This window comes from Brachycentrus maculatus, unplaced genomic scaffold (genome assembly GCF_059751285.1).
Source record: "Brachycentrus maculatus isolate JH-2025_06_01 unplaced genomic scaffold, ASM5975128v1 h1tg000074l, whole genome shotgun sequence".
Lineage (NCBI taxonomy): Eukaryota > Metazoa > Arthropoda > Insecta > Trichoptera > Brachycentridae > Brachycentrus > Brachycentrus maculatus.
Genome location: NW_028280828.1, coordinates 577,501 through 600,899, shown reverse-complemented (window position 1 = coordinate 600,899; position 23,399 = coordinate 577,501). Strand labels below are relative to the sequence as shown.

The window sequence follows — 23,399 nt, the reverse complement described above, 5'->3', positions numbered from 1 at the left end:
ATATTCAGACGTCGGTCGATATCGAACCGGTATTGGATGCCCCAACAATCGGCCCCTGTGAGTTCATATCCCCCCGGACGATTTTTGCATATATCGTGGACGATTCAGGACAAATTGTGTTACAGAAAAATACGCTTATGGTAAACGTCAAGCGAAGTATGATGAAGTGCCTAGAGGAAAATTGCGAAGTAGGCATGCTTCCGGAATGCAATTCTGTTATTGTGTTAGCAGTTGATAAAGTGATTTTGTGCAAGTGTGGTAGGACGCAAAGGTCCATTCACGAAAGAGGGTAAATATATTCAATAAATTGTATTATTCAGTATGTATAACATTTATTTATTTAACTGCTATCAGACCAACGAATGCCCACTTCACTTGATTTTTTAACACTTCACATAAAAAAGTAATGTCAAAATTTACGTCAGTTAATTTCTGTATTAACTATCCGATGAAATCATCAAACAAATTAAATTAATTACATCTTTTCATTGACGATCAGTGGTATATTATATAGGTTTTGTATTTAAAAAGTAGTATTGTTAACTTTGTGGTATGGTAATATAACACTCTCTTTGTCATTCATCGTTCACTTTGTTTAATACCACAAAAAAACTTAACGGCTACCGGTTTTAAACTAATCATTCTCTCATGAGGTCAACTACAGACTACAGTTGACCCGATGAGGGCATTATTCTAAACCGGTAGTCGCAAAGAAGACTTTTTGAGTGGTATTACACAAAGTGAACGATGAATGATAAGGAGTGTTTAAAAAATACATATACCTATCACTATTTTAAGTTTATTAATGTTAACACGCCTAGTTTTGAAAACAACCGATATACTTATCAACAGTTTTTATTTTTTCCTATTAATAAGAACATCTATGGTTTTTGTCGTGTTTACATTAGAAACTCAAAAAAGTGGTATTAAATAAGTGATATTTTTTTAATTCAAATTAAACATATGTATATTATATTATAATGACTAGTGAATGCAATAATACTTACCGTATAATTGCTACCACGTACGCGTTCGTGTTTTAAATCTTTTAAGGCATTTTTAAACCGCGATGTCACTTGGGAATTAAAACTGACCTTATCTCTTATCTGATGCTGTTGTATATTATTACAAAGAGTCTTTTCCACTGAGAAATAGAGCTGTCTACTCACAGTTCGCAATAATTTGTCGTTTTAGGCTTACAATCACAATTTATGTGATAAGGTAGTACTGCGACGGTAAATACAAATACAAGAAGAAACTTCTAATTGTTTTAATGATGCCTTTTATTTTATTTTATTTTTTTAAATTAAAAGCGTCGTCAGATATAATTTACAGTTACTGAGAAGGAGATGGTTTTATTGCATGGATCTATTTTGACATAAGTATTTGACTTATCATTTTGCACAAAAGTTGACATCATTTTAAACAACTTAACGAGATGGACTAACAGAATTCATCACGCAATTGTAATCACTATTATGTGCTATAGTACTATTTCATATTTATCTAATTCGAGTCGAGAGATAATAACAGCAATTTGAAAAAAATATAAATGGTACGATATTTCTCCATTACATTTTATTTGTATCATCGGGTTAGAATATATTGAACTTAAATGATAACGAGATTAAAATATTGCGATTAATAATAAATCAGCCCATTCGCAATATTAATTATGGTAGTTTACATAACGATTGGATAATTTTGTTATTATAAAAAAATACTTTATTAATGTTTTTGATAAATGAACAACCGAACCTAAGTAAATAAACACAGGGTTGTCCAAGAGATGCTGTCACTTAAATGGTACACTTAATATTATTTGGGACACCCTCAATAGTTAAAAAGAAAAATCTGCGATGATTTCAAGAAACCGTCGATTGCATGAGAAATTTGTAAGTATCGGGTCTGTAACCAATCACTGTAAAGGAAACAGTGATAAAATTCAATCCCATGTAATAAGCAGCATACGAGTATTTTTTTTGACATCTCACCAAAGATGATGAAGAATATGGAAGTCTTAGCATTAAAAATAGTAATAGTATGAAAAATACTCCTATAATTGGAGATAATCCAGAGTTGTGAACAAGTATTTGGACATACTCAAAATGTTGTAAATGCGAGTATTTACCTACATCTTTTTGGACAACCGTTTACAATTTGTAATTTTTTATATAATTCAAATTATTGTGTAAAAATTAATAAATACAAACTCCAATTCACACAAAATTGATAATGAAGTAAATAAAAAAAATATTAATTAATTCGGCAGTCACGTTGTATAAAAAATGTTGTTGTAAAATGTATTATTTTTTAATTTAAGTTGTACTTAGAAAATACCACTTTTTGTTAAAATATAGTTTAAAAATGATGCAGAATGCATCAAAACACGTGTCACAATAGATTTTCAGAAATAATATTATTTACTAAGTAGGTTCAAGGTAAATTAAAAATGTATAAAATTTTTGTAGATTTTAACTACGCAAATATATACCCAATTAACGAATTCTCAGACAACAAATACAAATATTTATCCATGTTACGAAACGAGTTTTATAAGAAGGTATAATTGTTTTATTTTTTATACTACGAAACATTTTGTTGGAATCTAGAAATATGCGGAAAAAACCAACAAAATAAACAACAATATTTTGAGGTAAATTCTTCGAAAAAGCAATCTAAAAATCCCAAGTAAATATGTTTGTGATGTCGGAAAGAGGCGGGAACGGCGTTCTGAAAATATTTGACGACGTAATAGGAAGCGCGTCTTCACGACACCACGACACTTTCAACTACGGCGAGAACACCTTCACGTGACAAAGTAACCAATTCTGACTTGTGACGTGAGCAATTGGCTTCATTCCCGAAGTGCCTGATCAGAAGACCAGAGCCAAAAGTGCCAACTGTTGTACTATTTGCAGCTGATTGGAAAATCGAACAAATTGTTTTGATCCAACACGCGCCAGAAATGTGGCATTGTTTTTATTTTATTATCAACTAGCTATACCTTGCCACGTTTTTCTGTGGTCTGGTTAAATGAAAAAGAAAGAAAAGGGATAGCACGCAATTCTAACACGTTTAATTTTAACAATGCTTGTGGTTATACAATATTTATGCAACCATCAAGAAACAAGCTCTCTGCCATGAAAAATGTCAGAATTACGTGAGTTGCTGTTACATTATCTGTAACATATGTGTAAATAAATAAAAATATGTTATTTTGTGCATAATCGTAAATCTTCAAAAACATACACAAATTTTGAGTGAATTTAACTAGCGCATTATAATATTTATATTGTCCGCCTCCGTAGAGTAGTGGTCAGCACGTTCAGCTACCGTTCTGGAGGTACCGGGTTTGATTTCCAAGGGGGTCAAATAAATGTAAGTGATAAAAGTTATTTTTTCACTCAAATCTTTATTCAATATTACCCTGGACTGGTACCTGTAGCTGAGGGCTGATCTCTTTTCCTTCATGTGTTAACGATCAATATAACACTGCGTTTATATGATGCATTGCCCTATGCACCATTGGGGTGCGGATAAGGGTTTAGAGATTGCATTATAATAATAATTACATTTAAGTTATGGCAAGGGTTTCAAGTATGATTTTGTAAAACTTTATTATAGAAATGGATTTTTGTAAGTAAATTTAAATAACGTACGGGATAAATTAATTATTTATGAAAATGTGATATAATCCAATTTCTCGCATAATTCTTTATAAAACTTTATTCGTGCGAAGCAGACATTACTTTCTCCAGAGTACATCTTCCATACATTACAAATTCACATTCGCTTTGTATGTTTTAGTTCATTATGCTCGGTATATTAATTACATATGCACATGGTTGCATGTAGGCTGTCTCGTGTGTCATGTATGGAATGTGAACAGTGAATCAAATCATATAAGTTCCGTATTGAAGCACTCTAGAAAATGAAATCAAGTTTCGATTTCATCTGACGAAGATCACACAGCGAATACTTTAACTGATTAAGGTATAATAATATATTACAATATTTAAAAAAATTATTTATTCATCGTTGTTTTTTAAAACTTATTTTTTAAAGAAAAAAATCTTTTAAATCGAATTTTATTGTGACATTCAACATCATCATCAAATATATTATGTGAATTTACATTAAACTTCTATTTTCCACTTCGTTCGCCTCATAAGTTTGTTTTGATGTTCTTTCTTAACTCATTCGATTGACATGGCCAAAACTAATACAATACAATACTTATCTCAGCCTTGCATTTTTTCCTTATATCACCATTCGAACATACATCGTTTTGTCGCACATTTGTCTGACTACATTTAGTCAAAATGTGTTAGTGAAAATTATTTGTGAAAACACAGTTGATGCTATATTGTAGATATTTTATTTATTTATTTATTTATTTTTCAAAACATGTTACGTACATTAGTCATATATATATCATATTCCTGATGAGTAATTTCTATTTCTCATTTTGGGACATGGGATTTACATGGGAGAAAGGAATGTAAGGCTGAACGAGGAATAATTGAAAAGATTAGGAAGAGTTCTTTGCGGTGGTATGGACATGTGGAGCGAATGGATAGCGAGAGAATGACTAAGAAAATATATGTGGCGAATGTGAGAAGGAAAACAGAACGTGGACGACCGAAAAAGACTTGGCACGATCAGATCAATCAGAACCTAAAATCTGGCGGTGTCAAAAGTCTGCGTAATCGGAGGGCATGTATGTCTAGATGTATGGATGTGAAGGAGGCGAGGAGTGTATGTCAGGACAGAAGAGTGTGGCGTTCCATCCTCTCTGCCTACCCCTGCGGGGAAACGGCGTGATGGTAGTAGTAGTAGTAGTGGATTTACACTAACTGACTACCGAATCAATTAATGCAAACCGAGTAGGTACTTATAATTTTCACACAAGAAAAACTAAAAATCTACATAAACATTCAGAAAAAACGTCAATAGGTAAATTATAACAACGAATTTCTTAAAAATATGAATGTATTTGTAACCAAGCACACGTCATTTCACTTACTGTAATCTATTCAAAACGTCCATAACACAAGTGTTTTAATGAATTTCAATTCTCGTCTTTTTATGATAAGAATTCTAATAATTCATTAAAAACGGTGAGAATTAATTTTATGGTCCTAAGAAATTTTACATTTATTATAAAAAAACTAACACATGAAAAATTCGTTATCAATTTACATAATTATGTATGCGTTAGATAGTGCTATCAAAATCCGTAGATACCTACTACAGATAGCAGAAAAATTCTGCATAAAAGCATTATGTGTAATTTGTTTCCTGTCTAAATTTTATCAAAATATGGTGGCGTCAAGATATATTACTGTTGTTATTTAAAGATAAAATTGTAATCATAAAAAAAACTTACTTTCAAATAAAAAAAAACGTAATGCGAATCCGATAATGTCATCTCCCTATCAAAATAGACATAAATAACGTAGAAATATATATTGAAGGTGTCTCAACAGAGAGGGAGCATCAATTTTTATACAAGCAGATATCAGTTTCATCTGTTAGTTCTAACTACGATACGAGTGGGATTTTTACAGCAATGCATATATACATCTTTCGAAAATCAAAACAATATTGATGTTCAATAATAGGCAGAATGGTAAATGTTGCACAGTGTTTAAAAGGATCACTTTAGCTAGCCAGGGCCAGATCGTAGGCCCTGGGATGCTTAGACTACCACCTTCTTTCTTATAAAAACGATAGATGTTTCATACCAAGTTAAGAGAGTTCACTAGAGATATCTATGGTGGGATGAGGAAAGCTTTTATTAAGTTGAGACTCTTTCATTTGTATGTGAGGTCCGAATCCCGGATTTTATTCACATAATTAAGAAACGCTTGAAAACATATATATATATATATATATATATATATATATATATATATATATATATATATATATATATATATATATATATATATATATATATATATATATATATATATATATATTTATTTAAGCTTATAATTTGACCAGTTAATTTATATAAAGCTCTATTATTATTTGATGTAGATTTTTCTTAATACATCTGGCATTTTAAATATCTAGCATAGTTTAAAAATACTTTGTATATGTAATTAAATATAATAATTACCGTAATCACTACTCAATTTTCATTTCCTACGCAACACAGATGGACTTTCCTCTCTGTCAACAATAAAAGAGGTTAGTTTAACGAGGTTAATAATCGATTCGTCCGTATTAAGCGACCATGGCACACTACGGCATGTTGAAATGACAGATGTAAGATGCATTGGCAGCTATCAGACCCTCGTTTTGACTACCTGAATTAATCTCTAAACGTATTCTAAGCGCATTTTCAATACTTAAACCATCAACTTTATGATCTTCCATTTTATAACGTTCAAAATAGCAATATTTACTGTATAAATCAATTCGGAAAAATATATTTTGTGCCAAGTAAGCAGCTGTTTGCTTTGAAACCGGCCGACATTATAATTAGGTTAAAATAAGATACAAAGTTATTTTATAACAAAGTTATTTTGTATGTTGGTTTATAGTTAGTGAGCTGAGATTCTTTCATTGATTGATTCGGCAGTCACATTGTGGTAATCTCTATACGGTATTTTAAAATGATGCGGAATCGATCAAAACACGTGACGAAATAGATTTCAATAAATAATGGTATTTACTAAGTAAAAAAATAAATAAAAAATAAATAATACTATACATCTCTTACGTAAAGTAAAAAACCAATCGATCAGTACAATATACATACATTTATATTTACTTAATAAAGCATGACATTAGTGATTTGAATAAATAAATTTTCTTTCAAATTCGTAACAAATGGTGCATCGGATATACTTAAATGGTTTTTAATTTATTATTAGATTAAAACCAATATTTTTATCTTTTCCACTTTTTTATTTGACCAGCGACCGGGTTTCGTTTTCGCTGGTCAAATAAAAAAGTGGAAAAGCTAAAAAGATTGGTTTTAATCTAATAATAAATTAAAAATGCAATTCCATCACGAAGTGTCAGTGGATAATATAAATCTATTAAATGGTTTTGATTTAATCGCCATGAAATGAGGTGTTCCAACATGCATTTTAAATTCTTAATTCTATGATATGTATAAATTTGATACTATATACAAGTGAAAGATATTGTATTAAAGATATAGTAGAAATGACAGAGAAATCCCAATTATTGATATCAAAAATTAAACATGAAACACACATTTAATATTTAAAAATTCTCCAGATATTTTTTAAAAGTAGTATATCGTTCAAAATCTTTGCTGTCTTTTGAACAACAAAAAAAATCGTTAAAAAGGGTTATCTTAAATTCAAAAAAATCTTGCAACCTTTTTTAAGATCTTTGGCTCAAAATTTTATACATGTTAGTCAATCAAACTATCAATCCGTAGGTAGTCAAATCTTCTTCTCGTATATGGAGCATATGTAAGGTATAAAACGTACTGGTTTGATGCCTTTATAAAATGCACACCCATTCTACAATGTAACAAAATGTACTTTTCCCCAAAAATTTGGTCATGCAAATTTGGTGGTGTTTGCACATATGAATACAAGTATTTATTTATATTTGTGTAGATAGAATAAAAATATAAAATTGCGAATGGTTTAGTACGTATGTGTATGTTTGTATGTATTTCTGCGTGCGTTCATCTCAAATTCAAATAAAATTGTAACTTAAAAGTAAGCTAAAATTTTTGCCAATCCTTCTATAGAATTGGTTTCGTTCACAAAGCGCCTTACGCTAGTCAATTACAATTATATAAATTGTCTGATCTCACAGATGTATTATACCATATATGCCTACATATTCCATCTTCATACACAAATGAACTGTATATCATTGTAGATTCAACGCGCGAATTTAAGTGAAAAGTAAATCGTCTTTAAACCAAATGATGTAACAATACGGAATCACAACCTAAGAAGTTTCATTTCAAAATCGTCGTTTTACAATAACATAGATTATATAGAGAAATATTACAAATAATATTCATAAAATCTGTTAGTCGCAATTCTTGTTATTATTTTTATTTAAAAATTTACGACTTTTGTACAAAAGTTTATTTTTTATCTTTACCGGAATATACTTATAATAGTTGTGTAAAACCCTTGGGTATCAAAGCTAACATTAACCTTTAGGAGGTATATTTTATTGCTTCCAACTCATCAATTACTCAAAATTATATTCTATCAATATCGATGATATAATTTCTTAATGTTCTACTAATGAGGCTTCGAAACACGAATCTAATTATGTCTGTACAAATAAATTAACCATTTAAGCAAGTACTTCTAATGACTCATAAATGATACAGCTTTTGGAAAAATGTGTTGCATAAAAATCGTTTTTAATATGCAAGGAAATAATATCAATATCTGGAATAACTGCGGTTAATATTATCATAGCTCCTTTATTTTTTAGGGATTAAAAGTTATTATAATTTATTTACAAAAATGTTAGTCTTCTTCTTCTTCTTTATTCTTATATTGTAGATCCCTTAATCTGTTTGTTCAGGTATCCGTCTCTTGTAACGTGGACTTTTAACTGTCATGCCATCAAAACAAATATTCTCATGAATGGTAGTGACGGGTAGTATTATTTGCATGCTGTTGTAGTTATGGTCCTGACGAAATGACGGGTCCGTCTTGAAATCGGTAGACGATAATCTTGGTGAACGGTTACATACTAACATTACCAACATTTTTGTAAAAAAAGAAGTAAATATGACTTAACCTCAAAGTAAACGCTTTAAATAATAAAAATATAATGAAACTTTTTTAAGATTTTAATTCCACTCGGGAAATACCACTATTTATATTTCTCGAAATCTATTGTGACACGTGTTTTGATGCATTTTGCATCATTTTCAAACACTGTATACAACTTGTAATAAATAATGGTATTTACCGAGTGAATTTTCAATTATAAATGGAATGATACTGTCACAAAGAGACTACTGAATCAATTAATGAAATCATTTAAAATTATATTTGGGTCATCATTAAAAATGAATATGATTTCAACGTCAAAAACATATCGCTCACTCCTTTCAAGAACGTCATAAATCAAAAAACTTGATTTTTCAGGAGAACGTTTTTAAAGTTTAAAAATATAATACAATGTATTAAAAATAAATATCAAGCCACTTATTCAACTTTTTAGTGTTCAACATATCTTTTTAGGTAAAAGCTGAAGGTTTTTTCTCCATTTGAAAAATATTAAGTATATTCAAAAAAAATATTAAACAATACCTTTTCTTCAAAATGTAAAAACAACACTTTCTGCCCTGTAGCGGGTAAATATTAAGTTAAAAATATGCCGCTTTTGCTGGGATATAGTACATTTTCTGGGCATTCCGAAAACATGCATAACTGAAAATCGACGATTTTTTATTTATGACGTTCTTGAAAGGAGTGAGCGATATGGAAATTTATCTGAAATCTTAAAACTATTCATTTCACTAATCAATAATTACGATCATTCATATAATGGATTTAGTTATAAGATTAATGAAACAATATACGTGTGACAAAATACTAGATATAATTCTTGAACCATGTACTCCTTAGTTCTTGGTTTTTCCAATTAATATTATCAACTAGACGTCTAATTATATTTAGCCGCTAAAATTAACACTTTATCAGTTTCATTATCCATTTATATATTAAATTGATGAATTACGGAATGAAAACGTCTACCGATCATATCTCAATTTATTTTCGAAATAATGGCGTTTTATGTAAAATTTCAAAAGAGCTAAGTTATATTTATTACATTTATTTTTTTATATATTTACTACCTAAATAAATATAATTTATGTATAGTGCTTCGTAATGTGAATTTATTTTATTTGTAATATGTACTGTACTCGATTGTATTAATATTAATTTGATTTTTGTTGTTCTTGTAATCTGTTTAAAAAAAAGGGAATTTAAGAAATGCGATCCCTCAGACGAATTTGTGGCAAAACGATGTTTGATATATGTTCGAATGATGAAATAAGGAAAGAATGCAAGGCTGAGATAAGCATTATCGATAAAATTAAGGAAGGTGTGTTGAGATGGTTTGGACGTGTGGAACGTATGAGTGAGGAAAAAACGGAAAAAATTTTTTTGAGGCGAATGTTTTTGGAAAAAGAAGTAGAGGGATACCGAGGAAAACTTGGCACAATTAAGTATGTCAAATACTTCAAAGCGGCCGGGTCAGGAGTCGTAATAATCGACGGGTATGTATGAGGAGATGCGTGAATGTGGAAGAGGCGAAGAATGTTTGCAAAGACAGAGTAGTGTGGCGTTCGATTCTCTCTGTCTACCAGAAGTAACAAAATCATAATCTTATAATCAGAAATTATTTATATTAACAATATAATTATATTATTCTATTCCTCTATCTATCGTGGCAAGAAGCGTCGTGATGGTTGGTTAGTTCAGGTAGTTAGAAATAATTATTATGAATAGTGATGAAGACCATCATATGAGCGAAGCTAGGACACAAAATGCCGAACCCTGTTCTAGTGGAACGGAAGGCCTGTTGACGACATTCAACAGACGGGCTTCTCCTGAGGAGTTTTACGTGGTTTTCTCCCAGCAATGAGCAAATGCTGAGAAGTTCCTGATTAGCCCACACAAGTTTTCCTTCTTTTTCCCAACACAGAATGTTTTAGCTAGTAACTTGAATTTGTAATTGATCTCTAAACCTTGAACATAATTAGCAAGGGTTATAATAAATGCAACTCCCATCTAGAAAATAATTTATATAAGCGAGTATACTCGTATATGCAAAGAGAGGCCTCCTGAAATCGTAAATTTTGAGAAGTTTTGAGGCAATTTTCCTTAGAATTTGATTGTGTAATTAGCTGTCACAAGGAAAAAGGTGTTATGATAATTAACGTCGTCATTTTCGCTATTATTTTTTTCCTCGTTTTCATTTACATGTCTACGGAAATTTCCGAGACATTAAAAACCGATTTTTAATACACATTCTCTATGACGTAACTAATTCGAATGTACTGGTCGAATAAAAAAATATGGTACCTATTTTTAAGTAGTACAATACATTCAAAGTGAATATCGAATAGAGTGAAAATTTATTTTACAGTTTATTTGATTTAGATTATTTTTCATCTTCCTTTAAAAAAAATGAGAATGAACGATCGGTGTGACATTCACGTATGTATGATAAAAAAATAATAATTTTGAAAAATTCATACATCGCCATTTTCGTAAAATACTACCTGAAGGACGCATTACTATGATTTTATTAGGGAATCTGAAATTGTGAAAAGGATTTAGAAAACAAATTTGTTTATAGTTTTTTTCTAAAGATCTTCTCACTCTTATTGTTTCTTACTACTGGTAGAAGAGCATTCCATGTCACCGAAAGGCAAAGCCATATCAAAATAACACTGCATCAATAATATTCACTTGGTAAGAATAAGGGTTAGAAGAAGAAGAAGAAGGGGAAGATTTAAATTGCAATTAAAGCTAGGATTTAAAAATAAATAAAATTAGCAGTGGTTTTAAATATTACACTTCAGATAAATATTTCTATACTTTCTATTAAAATGAAATTTCAATTTACTTTCGTTTTACATTTTAAATGTAAATAGAATCTTAAAAAATCACTGTTTTTTTATTATTTTATTTTATTTTATCTTTTTATTTTAAATCTTTATTCCAGCTTGACTAAGTCGTGGGTGCAATGCTTAGTCAGCCATATATGTTTTACAACATTATTTAAAATATGTTTTCTAAGTACTGCATTTTCTTACCCATTCTGTTTATTTAGACAGCTGTCAAATATGTTCAAACGAAGTCGTCGAAATTTTTACGATTTGCATTATTGATATAAGTGATCGTCATTTTTGATAATAGGGCTTAATGAAAACTGTAATGACATTGACCGCAAAGGAAATTCAGAACGAATAGTCAGTCGTACGTTTTAATAAAGGACAAATTACTAAAACACGAGATGACCGCGTAGACAATAGAAAAGAGATAAAATAAATACAAATTAATTTAGAGCAAAAAAAAATGTGACCGAAAGTTTTTGCCTAGAATTTTTACTAATAAATTACATGAAGTTATAGTAACTTTAAAAATAAAGATTAAACCTACTCACAAGAAGGTATAAAGCTAATAATTGAAGCCTAAGTAGGGTCATGATAAGCGGTGTTGCATAAGCCGTAGCTAGGAGTTAGAGTCACTTGGACGTTAGATAATAAAAAATATACTTTAAAAAAGTAAATAACTTATTTTGTATATTAAAAGCATTGTTATCTTTGTGGTATGGTAATATAACACTTTTCTTTTCATTCATCGTTCACTTGTGTAATACTACTTAAAAACACTACTTCACGACAACCGTTATGAGTCTTCATTTGACCTGATGATGGAATGATTATTCCAAAATGGCAGTTATGAAGTGATTTGCTTTTGAACGATGAATGATAAGGAGAGTGTTTAATAACTTATTTCTTTTCCACTATGTATAATTCCTGTAATTCCATAATTCATAATATTTTCATGATCAACGAAATATTACTTAAGCTAAATATTTTTTTATCAATTATTGAAATAAACATCATTTATTTTTATAAATGTGTGTGTTTGTATTTTTATTTGAAACATATAAAATGGCAACAATGCCTCAACGGCCCCACCATTTTTTGTTTGATTTTACCTTAACTTCTAATACGTATAGGGTAGGTTAGGTTAGGATACATTTTTGTAAATACATAATATTTAATCTATATGTGAAGCCATGGGATGCTCAGCTTCTATATTCTTTCTTATAAAAATGATAGATGCTTGATATTGGTTGACCCCCTATAATATGCATATATATGTATATTTATTATATTAAGACATTACTAATTTATTTTTTTATTTAATGGAAAAACAACACAGTATTTAATAACAATAAGTATAAAAAATCCAATAAAAAATAATAAGAAATTTGGATAATTTATGTAGCGCCATTTTCGTAAGATAGTACCTCAAGGGCGCTTCACTGTGAATGAATTGGGGAAAATATTATGGTGGAAATGATGACCAATCACAGGTTTCCACTTAATAATCTGAAAAAAAATTCATGTTAATAAGTTTAACTTTATAATATTAAAACTTCATTGCGCACATCGCAGGCTATTGAATAATTAATTTTGGTAGGACTTGGTATGCATTTTTGGGATTTTATGTAAAGTTTTGTTTTTAATCTGTGAATTATATTATACTAATAATATCGTTTCATTCCGTCGGATTTGAGAAAACAAATTATTATTTTGAAATTATGTTCTAGTGCTATTAATTTAAAAAATATTTATTTGTTTACGTAAATGCAGTCGCAATGACTTGTTTATTTGAACAAGTGTCAATTCGAAGTTAAAACCTATTAGAGAGTAGGAGCGAAATTCTGTATAAAACCTTAGAATTTCACATGTTTATTGTTACTGAGAGTAAACAAATGCTAATGTTATTCTAGTTAAGTAGAATTTGTTTTCAAAACAGTAAAAGAAAGACATCTCAATAAAGATGAAGAAGAATATGAAAGTATATGTACTTACAGGGCTTATATGACCTCTACCCATGATTGACATAGTATATTTTTTATTTAGATCAGTCCTCCGCTTCAAGTACCAGTCCAGGGTATATTGAATAAACATCAGAGTGAAAAAATCACTTATATTTATTTGACCCCCCCCCCCTTTAGGAATTGAACCCGGGACCTCCAGAACTACCGTTCTCGGTAGTTCTGGAGGTCCCGGGTAGTTACCGAACTCGGCTACCGCCGAGCGTGATTGCCATTACACTACGGAGGCGAACATATGTACATATACATACTCGTATATATGTATATGTATATATGACCAGCCATGCTGTCATTGAATCTAAATATAATTACATTTTAAGATTAGATTTGCAATTGATATATCAATAAATTTTTAAATACGATTATATATTTTAAAACGAATATTGAGATGGTTGGTCTAGATTTTTTTATAAATACCTTTTGCATCTGTCTGAGAAGATGAAGGTAGCTTTTTTTGTGTCGTATCTCTGTTCTGGGAACGTGACAGCAGCGCTTTAAGAATGGCAAAGGCCCAGGGCAATGCACCCTACAAACCCCTCATCCCCCAACCCTTCCTTCCCTTACCTCGCAGTAGCCAGATGCATCCCCTCCCCTCGGCCGCAGGCAGGACCATGGGTGGAGAATGCAGGAAGAAGAGCACACCCCCTATCTTCCCTTCCGTACCCCAGTGCGTCTGAAACCTCATGCTATCCCACAGAAGGACCCCTTGAATACCTACCTAATCCCCTAACAAAACAAAAAACATAAATAAATCTAGATAGATTATTGGTGGGTAATATATCCAAAATTAAACACGGTTTATTTGGTTGAATTCTACATTTATTTATGTAAATTTTAATACGTGACGCGGTTCGTCTTCTTAGGACATTATCAAACACTGACTAAAATTATTTACAAATTGTCCTTATAAACTAACAATACTAATAATAGCAATTATTGTTCGTATTTAATAATTTTAGTCAGTGTTTGATAATGTCCTAAGAACATACTAATATAAGAGTTACTGCTTAATAAAAAGCTTCTTTACATCTCACCAATAGATGTCTCTAGTGAAGTTCTAGTGATTCATGAACAAGGTTTCTAAATTGGTTCATATATATAGAACTTCCAAGAATTTGAGTAGTGTGGTTGTCAATAATGGGTAGAATTGGTGAATGTTACACGTGTGTAAAGTGATCACTTAAACCAGCCTATGACGGTCGTAAGCCCCGTAAATGCCCAGACTTCCATATTCTTCCTAATCTTTGATGAGATATCAAAAAATGTCCTAAGAAGATGAAACGCGTCACGCATTAAAATATACATAAATAAATGTAGAATTCAACCAAATAAGCTGTGTTTAATTTCGGATATATTACCCAACAATTCGATATTAAATTCTACCAACTGTCTGCAGTTACAATAAATAGATAGATTATACCTACTGTAATTTCTAATCGTAATTTCTATTGTCCAGCCATGTTTTTAGAAGAAAAAAGACATAAAATAAATAATAAACCATTAAAAAATAAACATTGACTCCACAGTCCTTAAATATTCAGTATGATGATTGAATGACATCTTTAATTTTTAATTTATGTTTTACTAAGCAAATACCCCTATTTCTTAAAATCTATTATGACACGTGTTTCGATACGTTTTGCATAATTTTCAAATAGCTTATATGAAGCTTAGTTTAAATTTTACATTTGATCTTTCTTTCATCTTTCATGATTATCCTGCGCCCTTGAGGTAGTATTTTACGAAAATGGCGCTTTACAAAATATCCAAATTTAGTCAATATTATTTATTATATCTTGCAAAAAGATGATCTTTCAGTTAAAGGTTTCAAAATGCCTACGTACCCATTTTTAAGCTAAATATAGAAATGAAAAATTCAGTTCGTCTTGAAACTTTTTTTAAAAATTGTTGAATACCTCCTGGTAGTGCCATTATAAAAATAATATATTTTATTTTATTTTCTAGTCACTTAATACTTCTCATTTTTCGATAGTCCATTATTAATTTTAATTATACTTGGTATTGAAATAATGGTATTTACCAAGTTAAATTAAAATTAAAACTAAAAATCTTGACAGGAGTACATAGTTAATTTAAAACATCCAGTCCATGTGAAAAAGGTTCTAGAATTTATTTTCAGTTTAAGACGAATTTGTATAGGTGTGTATCAGTTTTATTGAATGGTATTTATTGGAAGTTAATTAATAATCGTTGCATAACTATATATGGAATATTACTTGATTGGAATATAGCTATGATTTCACAACATTTTAGCATACATAAACTAGACTGCAGACAATTGTTTTAAAAATATATTTGAACGCTCATAACTTGTCGATATATGTATGATATAAAATAAATTGTTCTTTTTCTGTCATTATTTTTTTCTAACAATACATACTATCTAACCTACCCAACCTAATCCAACCTTACCTGCCTATGTCTGGATTCTGGAGTACAAGATTTTGATCATTATATTCAAGAACTAAGGGTTTAATGATGATAACTTAAATATAACAAGACGAATCAGAAAAATAAATTAACTATATGACAAATCTTGATTGTTATAAGATGTTGAATCGATTGTATCTATTGTATTGTTTTTAGGGATCAACCTTATTAATTAATTATTAACTATAATCGTTTACTTTAATTTTTAAGACATATAAATTAAATATGTTACCAATTCTTATATTTAATAGGTAAGGAGAATTTTTTAAGGCAACTAATGAATAATATTTAAAAAAAATGAAGATATATGTAAGATGTTGAATCCTTTGTGTCTATTGTACTGTTTTTGGGATCAACCTTTTTCATTTATTATAACTATACTCATTCACTTTAATTTTTAAGACATGTAAACTAAATATGTTATAAATCCTTGTACATAATAAGCAAGGAGAATTTTCTTTGGCATCTAATAAAAATGATTTAAATGAAGATATTCTGAATTTTAATGATCTTTAGATTCAATACAGCTTCAGCTGACCTCTAAATTTAGCAGGTTATACCATTGACAGCGATGTAACGTCTAATGTCACTCAATATTACGTGATCGGCCTCTATGAAGGGCTCCTCTGTGTTTTGTAATACGCTTTCTCAGGGCAAGTTATGGTCAGCGGTTCGAGACTGTCCTTCAGTTATTTTCTCAGCAAATGTCTCTTGCCAGCATCCGTCCTTCTCTGCCGGCAACTTTCTCTCTCTAGTTCCCAGCCTCTCACGACTCGCTTATTTTAAAACCCACCGCTTTTGTTACCGACTTATTCTTAAAATAGAATACCTGATCCCGAAATGCTTTCTCTCGATAAAAAAAAACAGTAAATAAGTTTTCTCCTTTTGAGTTGACAGAATAGTGCATTTAATTTATTGCATTTTATAATCTTTCTAATTAACCTCAATGTATGGAAGTGAAATATTGAGTTGGCAAAAAAGAATCAAAGTAGATCGAATGCGATCGTAATGCGACTTCTCAGACGTATGTGAGGTGTATGAAAGACGTTCGAAAGGTGAAATAAGAAAAGAAGTCTGAGATAAGCATCAACGATACAATTAAGAAAGGTATGTCGAGATAGTATGGACATGTGTAACGAATGTATTAGGAAAGAACAATAAAAAAAATATGAAGCGAATAGGAGCTGAAGAAGACCGTTGAAAACTTGGCGTGATCAAATAATATTTGAAAGTGGTCAGGTCAGGATTCGGAATAATCGGCAGGTAATTATGAGGAGATGCGTGAACGTGGAAGAAGCGAAGATTGTTTACAAAGGCAGAGTGGTGTGGCGTTCTATTCTCCTTGCAAACCCCTGCGAGAAGCGACGTTATGGTTAGATTTTTTTTTTGTTTTATAATCTTCCGGGAAAAATTGTAGAATATTCTTGTAGTATTTTTTATACGCTATGCGTAAATTCAAATTAAGATCCATTACATAGTACGCAATTACGTAAAACGTAGTACATTGATAGGTTTAAAATAACAGAATATTGTGATTTTTCAAGAATTATTTCGTGTAACTGATTTTCACGGTGTTAGAACATATTTTTTCATATAAATTATGACGTACGAATCGATGTTAGAAGAATAAATATTTCCTTCTTAACTCTGTAAAGTGATTCTTATATTTGAAATATGTATTCAAATCACTGATTTTTAGGGTCTACTAAGTTGTATATTTAAAGAAAAAACAGATAAATAACAATTAAAAAATCGTCACAATGAGTTTTATAATTCAAATGACAGTATTTCAACAACAATATTACTCAAATAAATTCATTTTATAGTTTTACTTAGTAAATGCCTTATTCTTGATAAAAAAAAACCTTTAAAGTAGATAGATAGTACCACAAAGTATCTGCCGAATCAATTAATGAAAACAAACTGGTTAATACTTATAAAATATATTATGAATATTTAATACTGTATTTATCTAAATGCTTGTGAAGTCGGCTTCCTTTATCCACCGGATGAGTTCAAATACTCCGATGAGTGCTGGCATTGATTAGGAATTATAACTGAACGAGTACATCGTGTAAGAATGCTAATTGTCTTAGTTATGAGAGTAGGTAGCAAATTGACACCGTATACCCTCGTTATAAATAGTAGCGTATGGAGGACACCGATATTACCTTCCTTACAGAAAACCCGTCTCATCCACCTTGACTCGGCTATTTCATCGCGAACAATGAATCTCTAGTAGTTGGAATCGTATATTGTAGATAGTGATACATCTCTGGTGATGATACAACGAGGAAACCGATTCCAGGCCTCGATTGAGATGCATAATGTATCAGCTTTGAGATCCGTCTTCTCGTGGGACACGCGACCGGTGCAGCAGTACTTAGTGCCTATGGCAGTGGGGCAGACTCTCGCGAAGTGGCCGCCTGAAAGTATACAGCTTCCGTTAGTCCGTTAGCGGTGAATCGGACGCGGTTCGGGCGAGAACCGTTGCGAGGAGAGATTCGCGGGTATCGGGGAAGTCGCGGTTACATAAAGCAAAATAAAACATTTCAGCGGTGTCGGTGACGTTTCCGATTCTACGTACAGTCGCTGTCATTAGACCGTTAAGGGGCGGCGAGGGGGAGGGACGCGGCGTGACTGAAAAAACTCCCCCCTCCCCGCCTCTCCACGTGACGTCGCCTTCGCTGAGGCTATATAAAGGCGCTCGAGCAGGCGCCAGTAACCAGACGCATGGAGTACGCAGTCGAGGTAGTTTGGCACGAGCACCGGCTTTGCTAGGCACCTGCCGCCCTTTACTATCATATATTCTAGTCAGTTTTACGGAGTTCACTCGCGTAAACCGAAGTGTGAATCGCCGTCACGTCGAGATTCGGAACGTTAACTGAAACAAGTGATAAAGTGCAATATCTCCATATTGTATACAAATAAATTGTGATACTTAATTATACGTATTTATTGTTAAGACAGACTAACCCACCCGTTCCTACCGTCGAGTGATACGGACAAAGGTGCTAGTTAAGTTGTAGATTCGAAGGAATCGAACTTTAGAAGCCTCCGAAGTTTCTCCGCGCGAGAAACAGACTGATACAAAGTCCAGACTTTAGCATTTCGCGACACTAGAACCTAAGATGGTCGGAAGCAACGGAACCATGATGGCTATCCGCATTGTTCGCAGCAAGCTGAGGAAGCGGGAGGAGCACTCCAACAGCGTGCACCCCGCGGACGTCATCCTGCAGGCGCCCCCGCCTTGCACCACCGCCCCCGCTGCCGAGCCCGTGGCCTTCCGGCAGCAGCCCTTGTGGCAGTTCCCGCCGCCCTTGCCCCCGCCCTACGTCTACAACAGTGACCAGGTAACGCTCCCACTTCTATCCGACAAATCATCACCATCTCCATTTCATACAAAAACATCTTTCAATTTCAATTTGAACAGCCGGTTTCGGATACAGCTCGAAACAATCATACTTTTGCGAAACTGCGAAAAACGTGTAACAATAATATCCGTTGAACACATTACCCACACTTTACATTATTCAACGGATACACATACACACACTACGAGTGTACATATTTTACACACACTCATTTGTAAAATACACAGTTACTCAACAAAACCCATCGCTGTCACCGTTTTCCCAGCTCGTGTTTTATGGTATTCTTATCATAAATGCCGTTATCTCGGAACCCACGGACAGCTTGATAATATGGATTTATGGGCAATACTCACCGGGAACGTTTCATTGGTCGATCGATCATTCAAATTTCGTTTGGCGTCTGCGAAGCAGTCGGCCGTGGACATTCGTAGGTAACTTTTTTTTACCTGACGAACGTGCCAAGAATATTGAAAGCGATACGAAATTCAATCACCGAACGATTGCCATTGTAAAACAAAAGCGTTCTGAGAACGCTTACTTTTTTAGTTCATTATCATTACACGGTTAGGTCGGTAATCGATGCATAAAATTCACATTATAATTAAGAGAATGCAAATCAGACTTTTTGCTGATATTGAGAAATAGCTTTTATTTCTACTTGAATCGTCAGCTTTCCATTTCATATTCAAGGATTTATATAACGCGAGAGAAAATGAGAAGTAGCCTTGTATTTTGCATGTTGTGTAGATCTCGCGGATTACCAAATGGTAAATGGTAACAAACACGAAGTGTAGAATGTGTTTTTGCCGTTCAGCTAAAGAATAATATAACAAGTAGTATCCATCTCTACAATGCTGTCACGATTTGAGGACTCGTCATGTTTTATAGTTCCACTTGTTCACGTTCGGCACGGATTTCCCAAGCACTTTGGCGGTTCGAAAGTAGGTGGCCCGTTCCGAATTGTTACTGTTTCGAAATATCATGTTCGTTTTTCGCGAATGGACATTGTGCTACCCGTTTCCATGCACCAATAACCTAATTGCGTCGGGGAAAGCTTTGAATCGGTCACATCGAGTCGGCACATTTCACAACGAGAAGGGGAAGATGGACATTTAGGGCGTTGAACCCTTTGTGAGCGCGTGCATTATTCGGCTGTAACACGGGTTCCTAGTACATGCCCGCATTCACTAAAGAGACACAACGCGATTGCTAATAGTTTACTTTATTTTGTTCCCAGGACAATATGTTACAACCCATCGGCAACGAGCGAGCCAGCTTCAAGAACTTGAAGAAGAACATCGAGGGACGCTGGAGACGCATGGTGAAGAGGAAACCCGAACAGGAAGTGTACTCGATACCGCCGGAGCTCAAGCCCCAGCTGAAGCAGATCTACGTCTACTGATCGCAGCCTCCGCGACACCCTTCCCCCAGATATTATGGTGTGATAGCCACCCGCATATCACTCGTGACTCCGAAGTGTCGAGCTTCTTGTGCCTAGAAACTAAGATTTTATAATACACTTTCTTTTAGTAGAATACGAGCGTGACAGTATGGAATGAAAGTAGCGAGTTCGGACAGTATTTAGAACCGAGTGTTGTTCTCTCACGGCCATTCTGTCGATCTGCGCAGAATAGTGAACTGTGATCGAACTAATATTGTGTATTCCTACATTGCTAACAACAGCCATAATGATTTAGAAAACCACCGAGAATAAGTAAAAGTTAGGTGATACGTCTCACGTTAAGTTTGGTAAAGGACATAATGAATATATAGATAAGTCATGTTCCGGTAAGCTAGCCATTGCTGTGGTTTTAACAATAAAAGTCATTAATAATACTTTATAATATTTATTGCGTGATGAAAATATTGAGAGAATGTCGAGAAAGAAAGTTTAGTTTAATTCTCTTATTTCCTAAGCATTACTGTGAGCGGCCGTAAAAGTTTCGGAATATGCAAAGTCTGTAATATTAGAAAAAGCGGTCGCGCACATAGCAACGATGGGCCAATAGATTTAATGTATAATTGTAATCGAGTATTATTTTCACATTCACGAGTGGCCTTCTCTTATTCTATATTGTGGAACAGACTATACGGAGTTCGATAAAGAGCGTTTATTTTTATCTCAACATTTCCTCGCAGATTTCAATTCTATAAAATCTATTTTTTTAAACTCTCATTTTTCTAAATAAAGATTGATTATAACACGTTTTTCAGTAAAACAGTTCAACAACTAAATATCAGAAAAGGTTTATTATAAGAAATTCACAAAAAAATGTATTATTAATTTTAATATTGTGACTAGGTGCACGTTATATATGTAAATATGTAAAAATAGAATGAAAGAGTTCCAATTTGATGTAGTCCGATGTTTTCAAGCCTAGCCAATGTTTTTCTTATGGCTAAAACCTTTTATAAAATGTTTACTGTTATTGGAAAATGCAAAACTATTCTTTCTGACAAAACAAAAGAATCGTTTGTATTTCTAAAAATGGAGATAGAATCGTGTCACTAATGTAATCTTATTTTATAGGTTTTAGTGTTTGAAGAAAACAACAATTTAGCTCATATTGAGCCAATTGTCCTTGTAGGGAGATGACGAAATGTATTATGTGTATTATCTGCCCATTTCATATATTTAGCGTAATTGTTAAAGCATATGAACCATGTAAGAACGAGAGCGGAAAATAATAAAACACTGAACTGAAAAAAAAAACATTTTAAAATGTAGAGACAATATATTTGGCAAAATGAAAAATAAAAAACTTTTACAATGAAAACTTACTCCTATCTTTTATTCCTCCTTCCTCCAAACATCAACCTGAACAATGAAATTTTGAAATATATGTCCATAAAACAAACAAAGACAAACAAAATTTATCTTACTATAAAAATGTAAGTCAACTATTTAGTTGCTTAAAAAGAGAATTTTCTTTCTAATTGTAAATTTAACTTTATAAACTATTTACTTTTACCTGTAGATTGCATTGCGTAAAGATCTACGTAAATTATCTAATTGTAAAAATGGAAAAACGTCATATAGCAAAGTACTTTTGAGGAGTTTTTTTTTTACGAAAATGACGCTACATACATTGGAAATTATTATTTTTGAAAAATCATAATATTGTGATTTTTTACATACGCAGATGCGTACAACAAAATCAAAACAAACAAATCTCCATTTTTTTTAATGAGATCTCCGTTAGCAACAACAAAATGCATGCAATTATAATCCAGTAGGTATACTTACATTACCAAGCCTTTAAAAAAAACTTACCAGTCTATTATATCAAGCGAAAAAAACGATAAATCATATTTCATTATCTCATAATGATTATCGTCTATTTTAACACCAACATAATATTTTGATATCCTTGGTAGTGTAGTTAAAAAAAATAAAAACAAAACATTCACTTCAATCCTAATGAACAGGAAATAATCTAGTCATAACGATATTTTTCATGACATCACTTATAGATAAAAAAAAACTATTCCATATAATTGAATTTTATATTTAATATTAGATTTTTAGCAAAAAAGTTACAACATAAATAGTCTTTCTAATCACAACCATGGATTTTGAAAAATTCTGCTTATAATGTATTGAAAATATTTTTTCACGGTTTTCAGTTTATAATTTTCATATATTTTAACATAACGACATCTATGGAACATAAACTAATATACGTTATTGTATATTTTCACTGACTTGAAAATGTTTTAAATTGTCGACGCTAGATGGTACTTTCCTTTGCTTGTAAAAGTTTTCAAAGAATTTTATAAAGCAGCATCTGTTGATCAAATATAAAACCAAAATAATACGTTCATGATTAGTTTTTTGTCTTATGTTTTGTTTTAACTGTCTTGAAACAGATGTCGTGATTTTTTTTCTTAATATTATTTTTAAATAATATTGCACTTTTATATATAATATAATAAATGATATAT

The 23,399-nt window shown here is 31.9% G+C and overlaps 1 protein-coding gene across 2 annotated transcripts; it reads left to right on the top strand.

Moving 5' to 3' along the window:
* LOC148311120 (uncharacterized) lies at positions 1 to 22,235 on the top strand. Of its 2 annotated transcripts, XM_088257214.1 has the most exons (3): positions 1 to 289; positions 19,259 to 19,433; positions 20,692 to 22,235. In XM_088257214.1, the coding sequence occupies exons 1-3, from the start codon at positions 138 to 140 to the stop codon at positions 20,854 to 20,856; spliced, it is 492 nt and encodes a 163-aa protein (XP_088113340.1). In that variant the 5' UTR covers positions 1 to 137; the 3' UTR covers positions 20,857 to 22,235. The 2 variants fall into 2 exon arrangements, with proteins under 2 accessions (XP_088113340.1, XP_088113341.1); XM_088257215.1 differs by lacking the exon at positions 1 to 289 and having other exon boundaries at positions 18,462 to 19,433.
* The last annotated feature ends 1,164 nt before the right edge of the window (positions 22,236 to 23,399 follow it).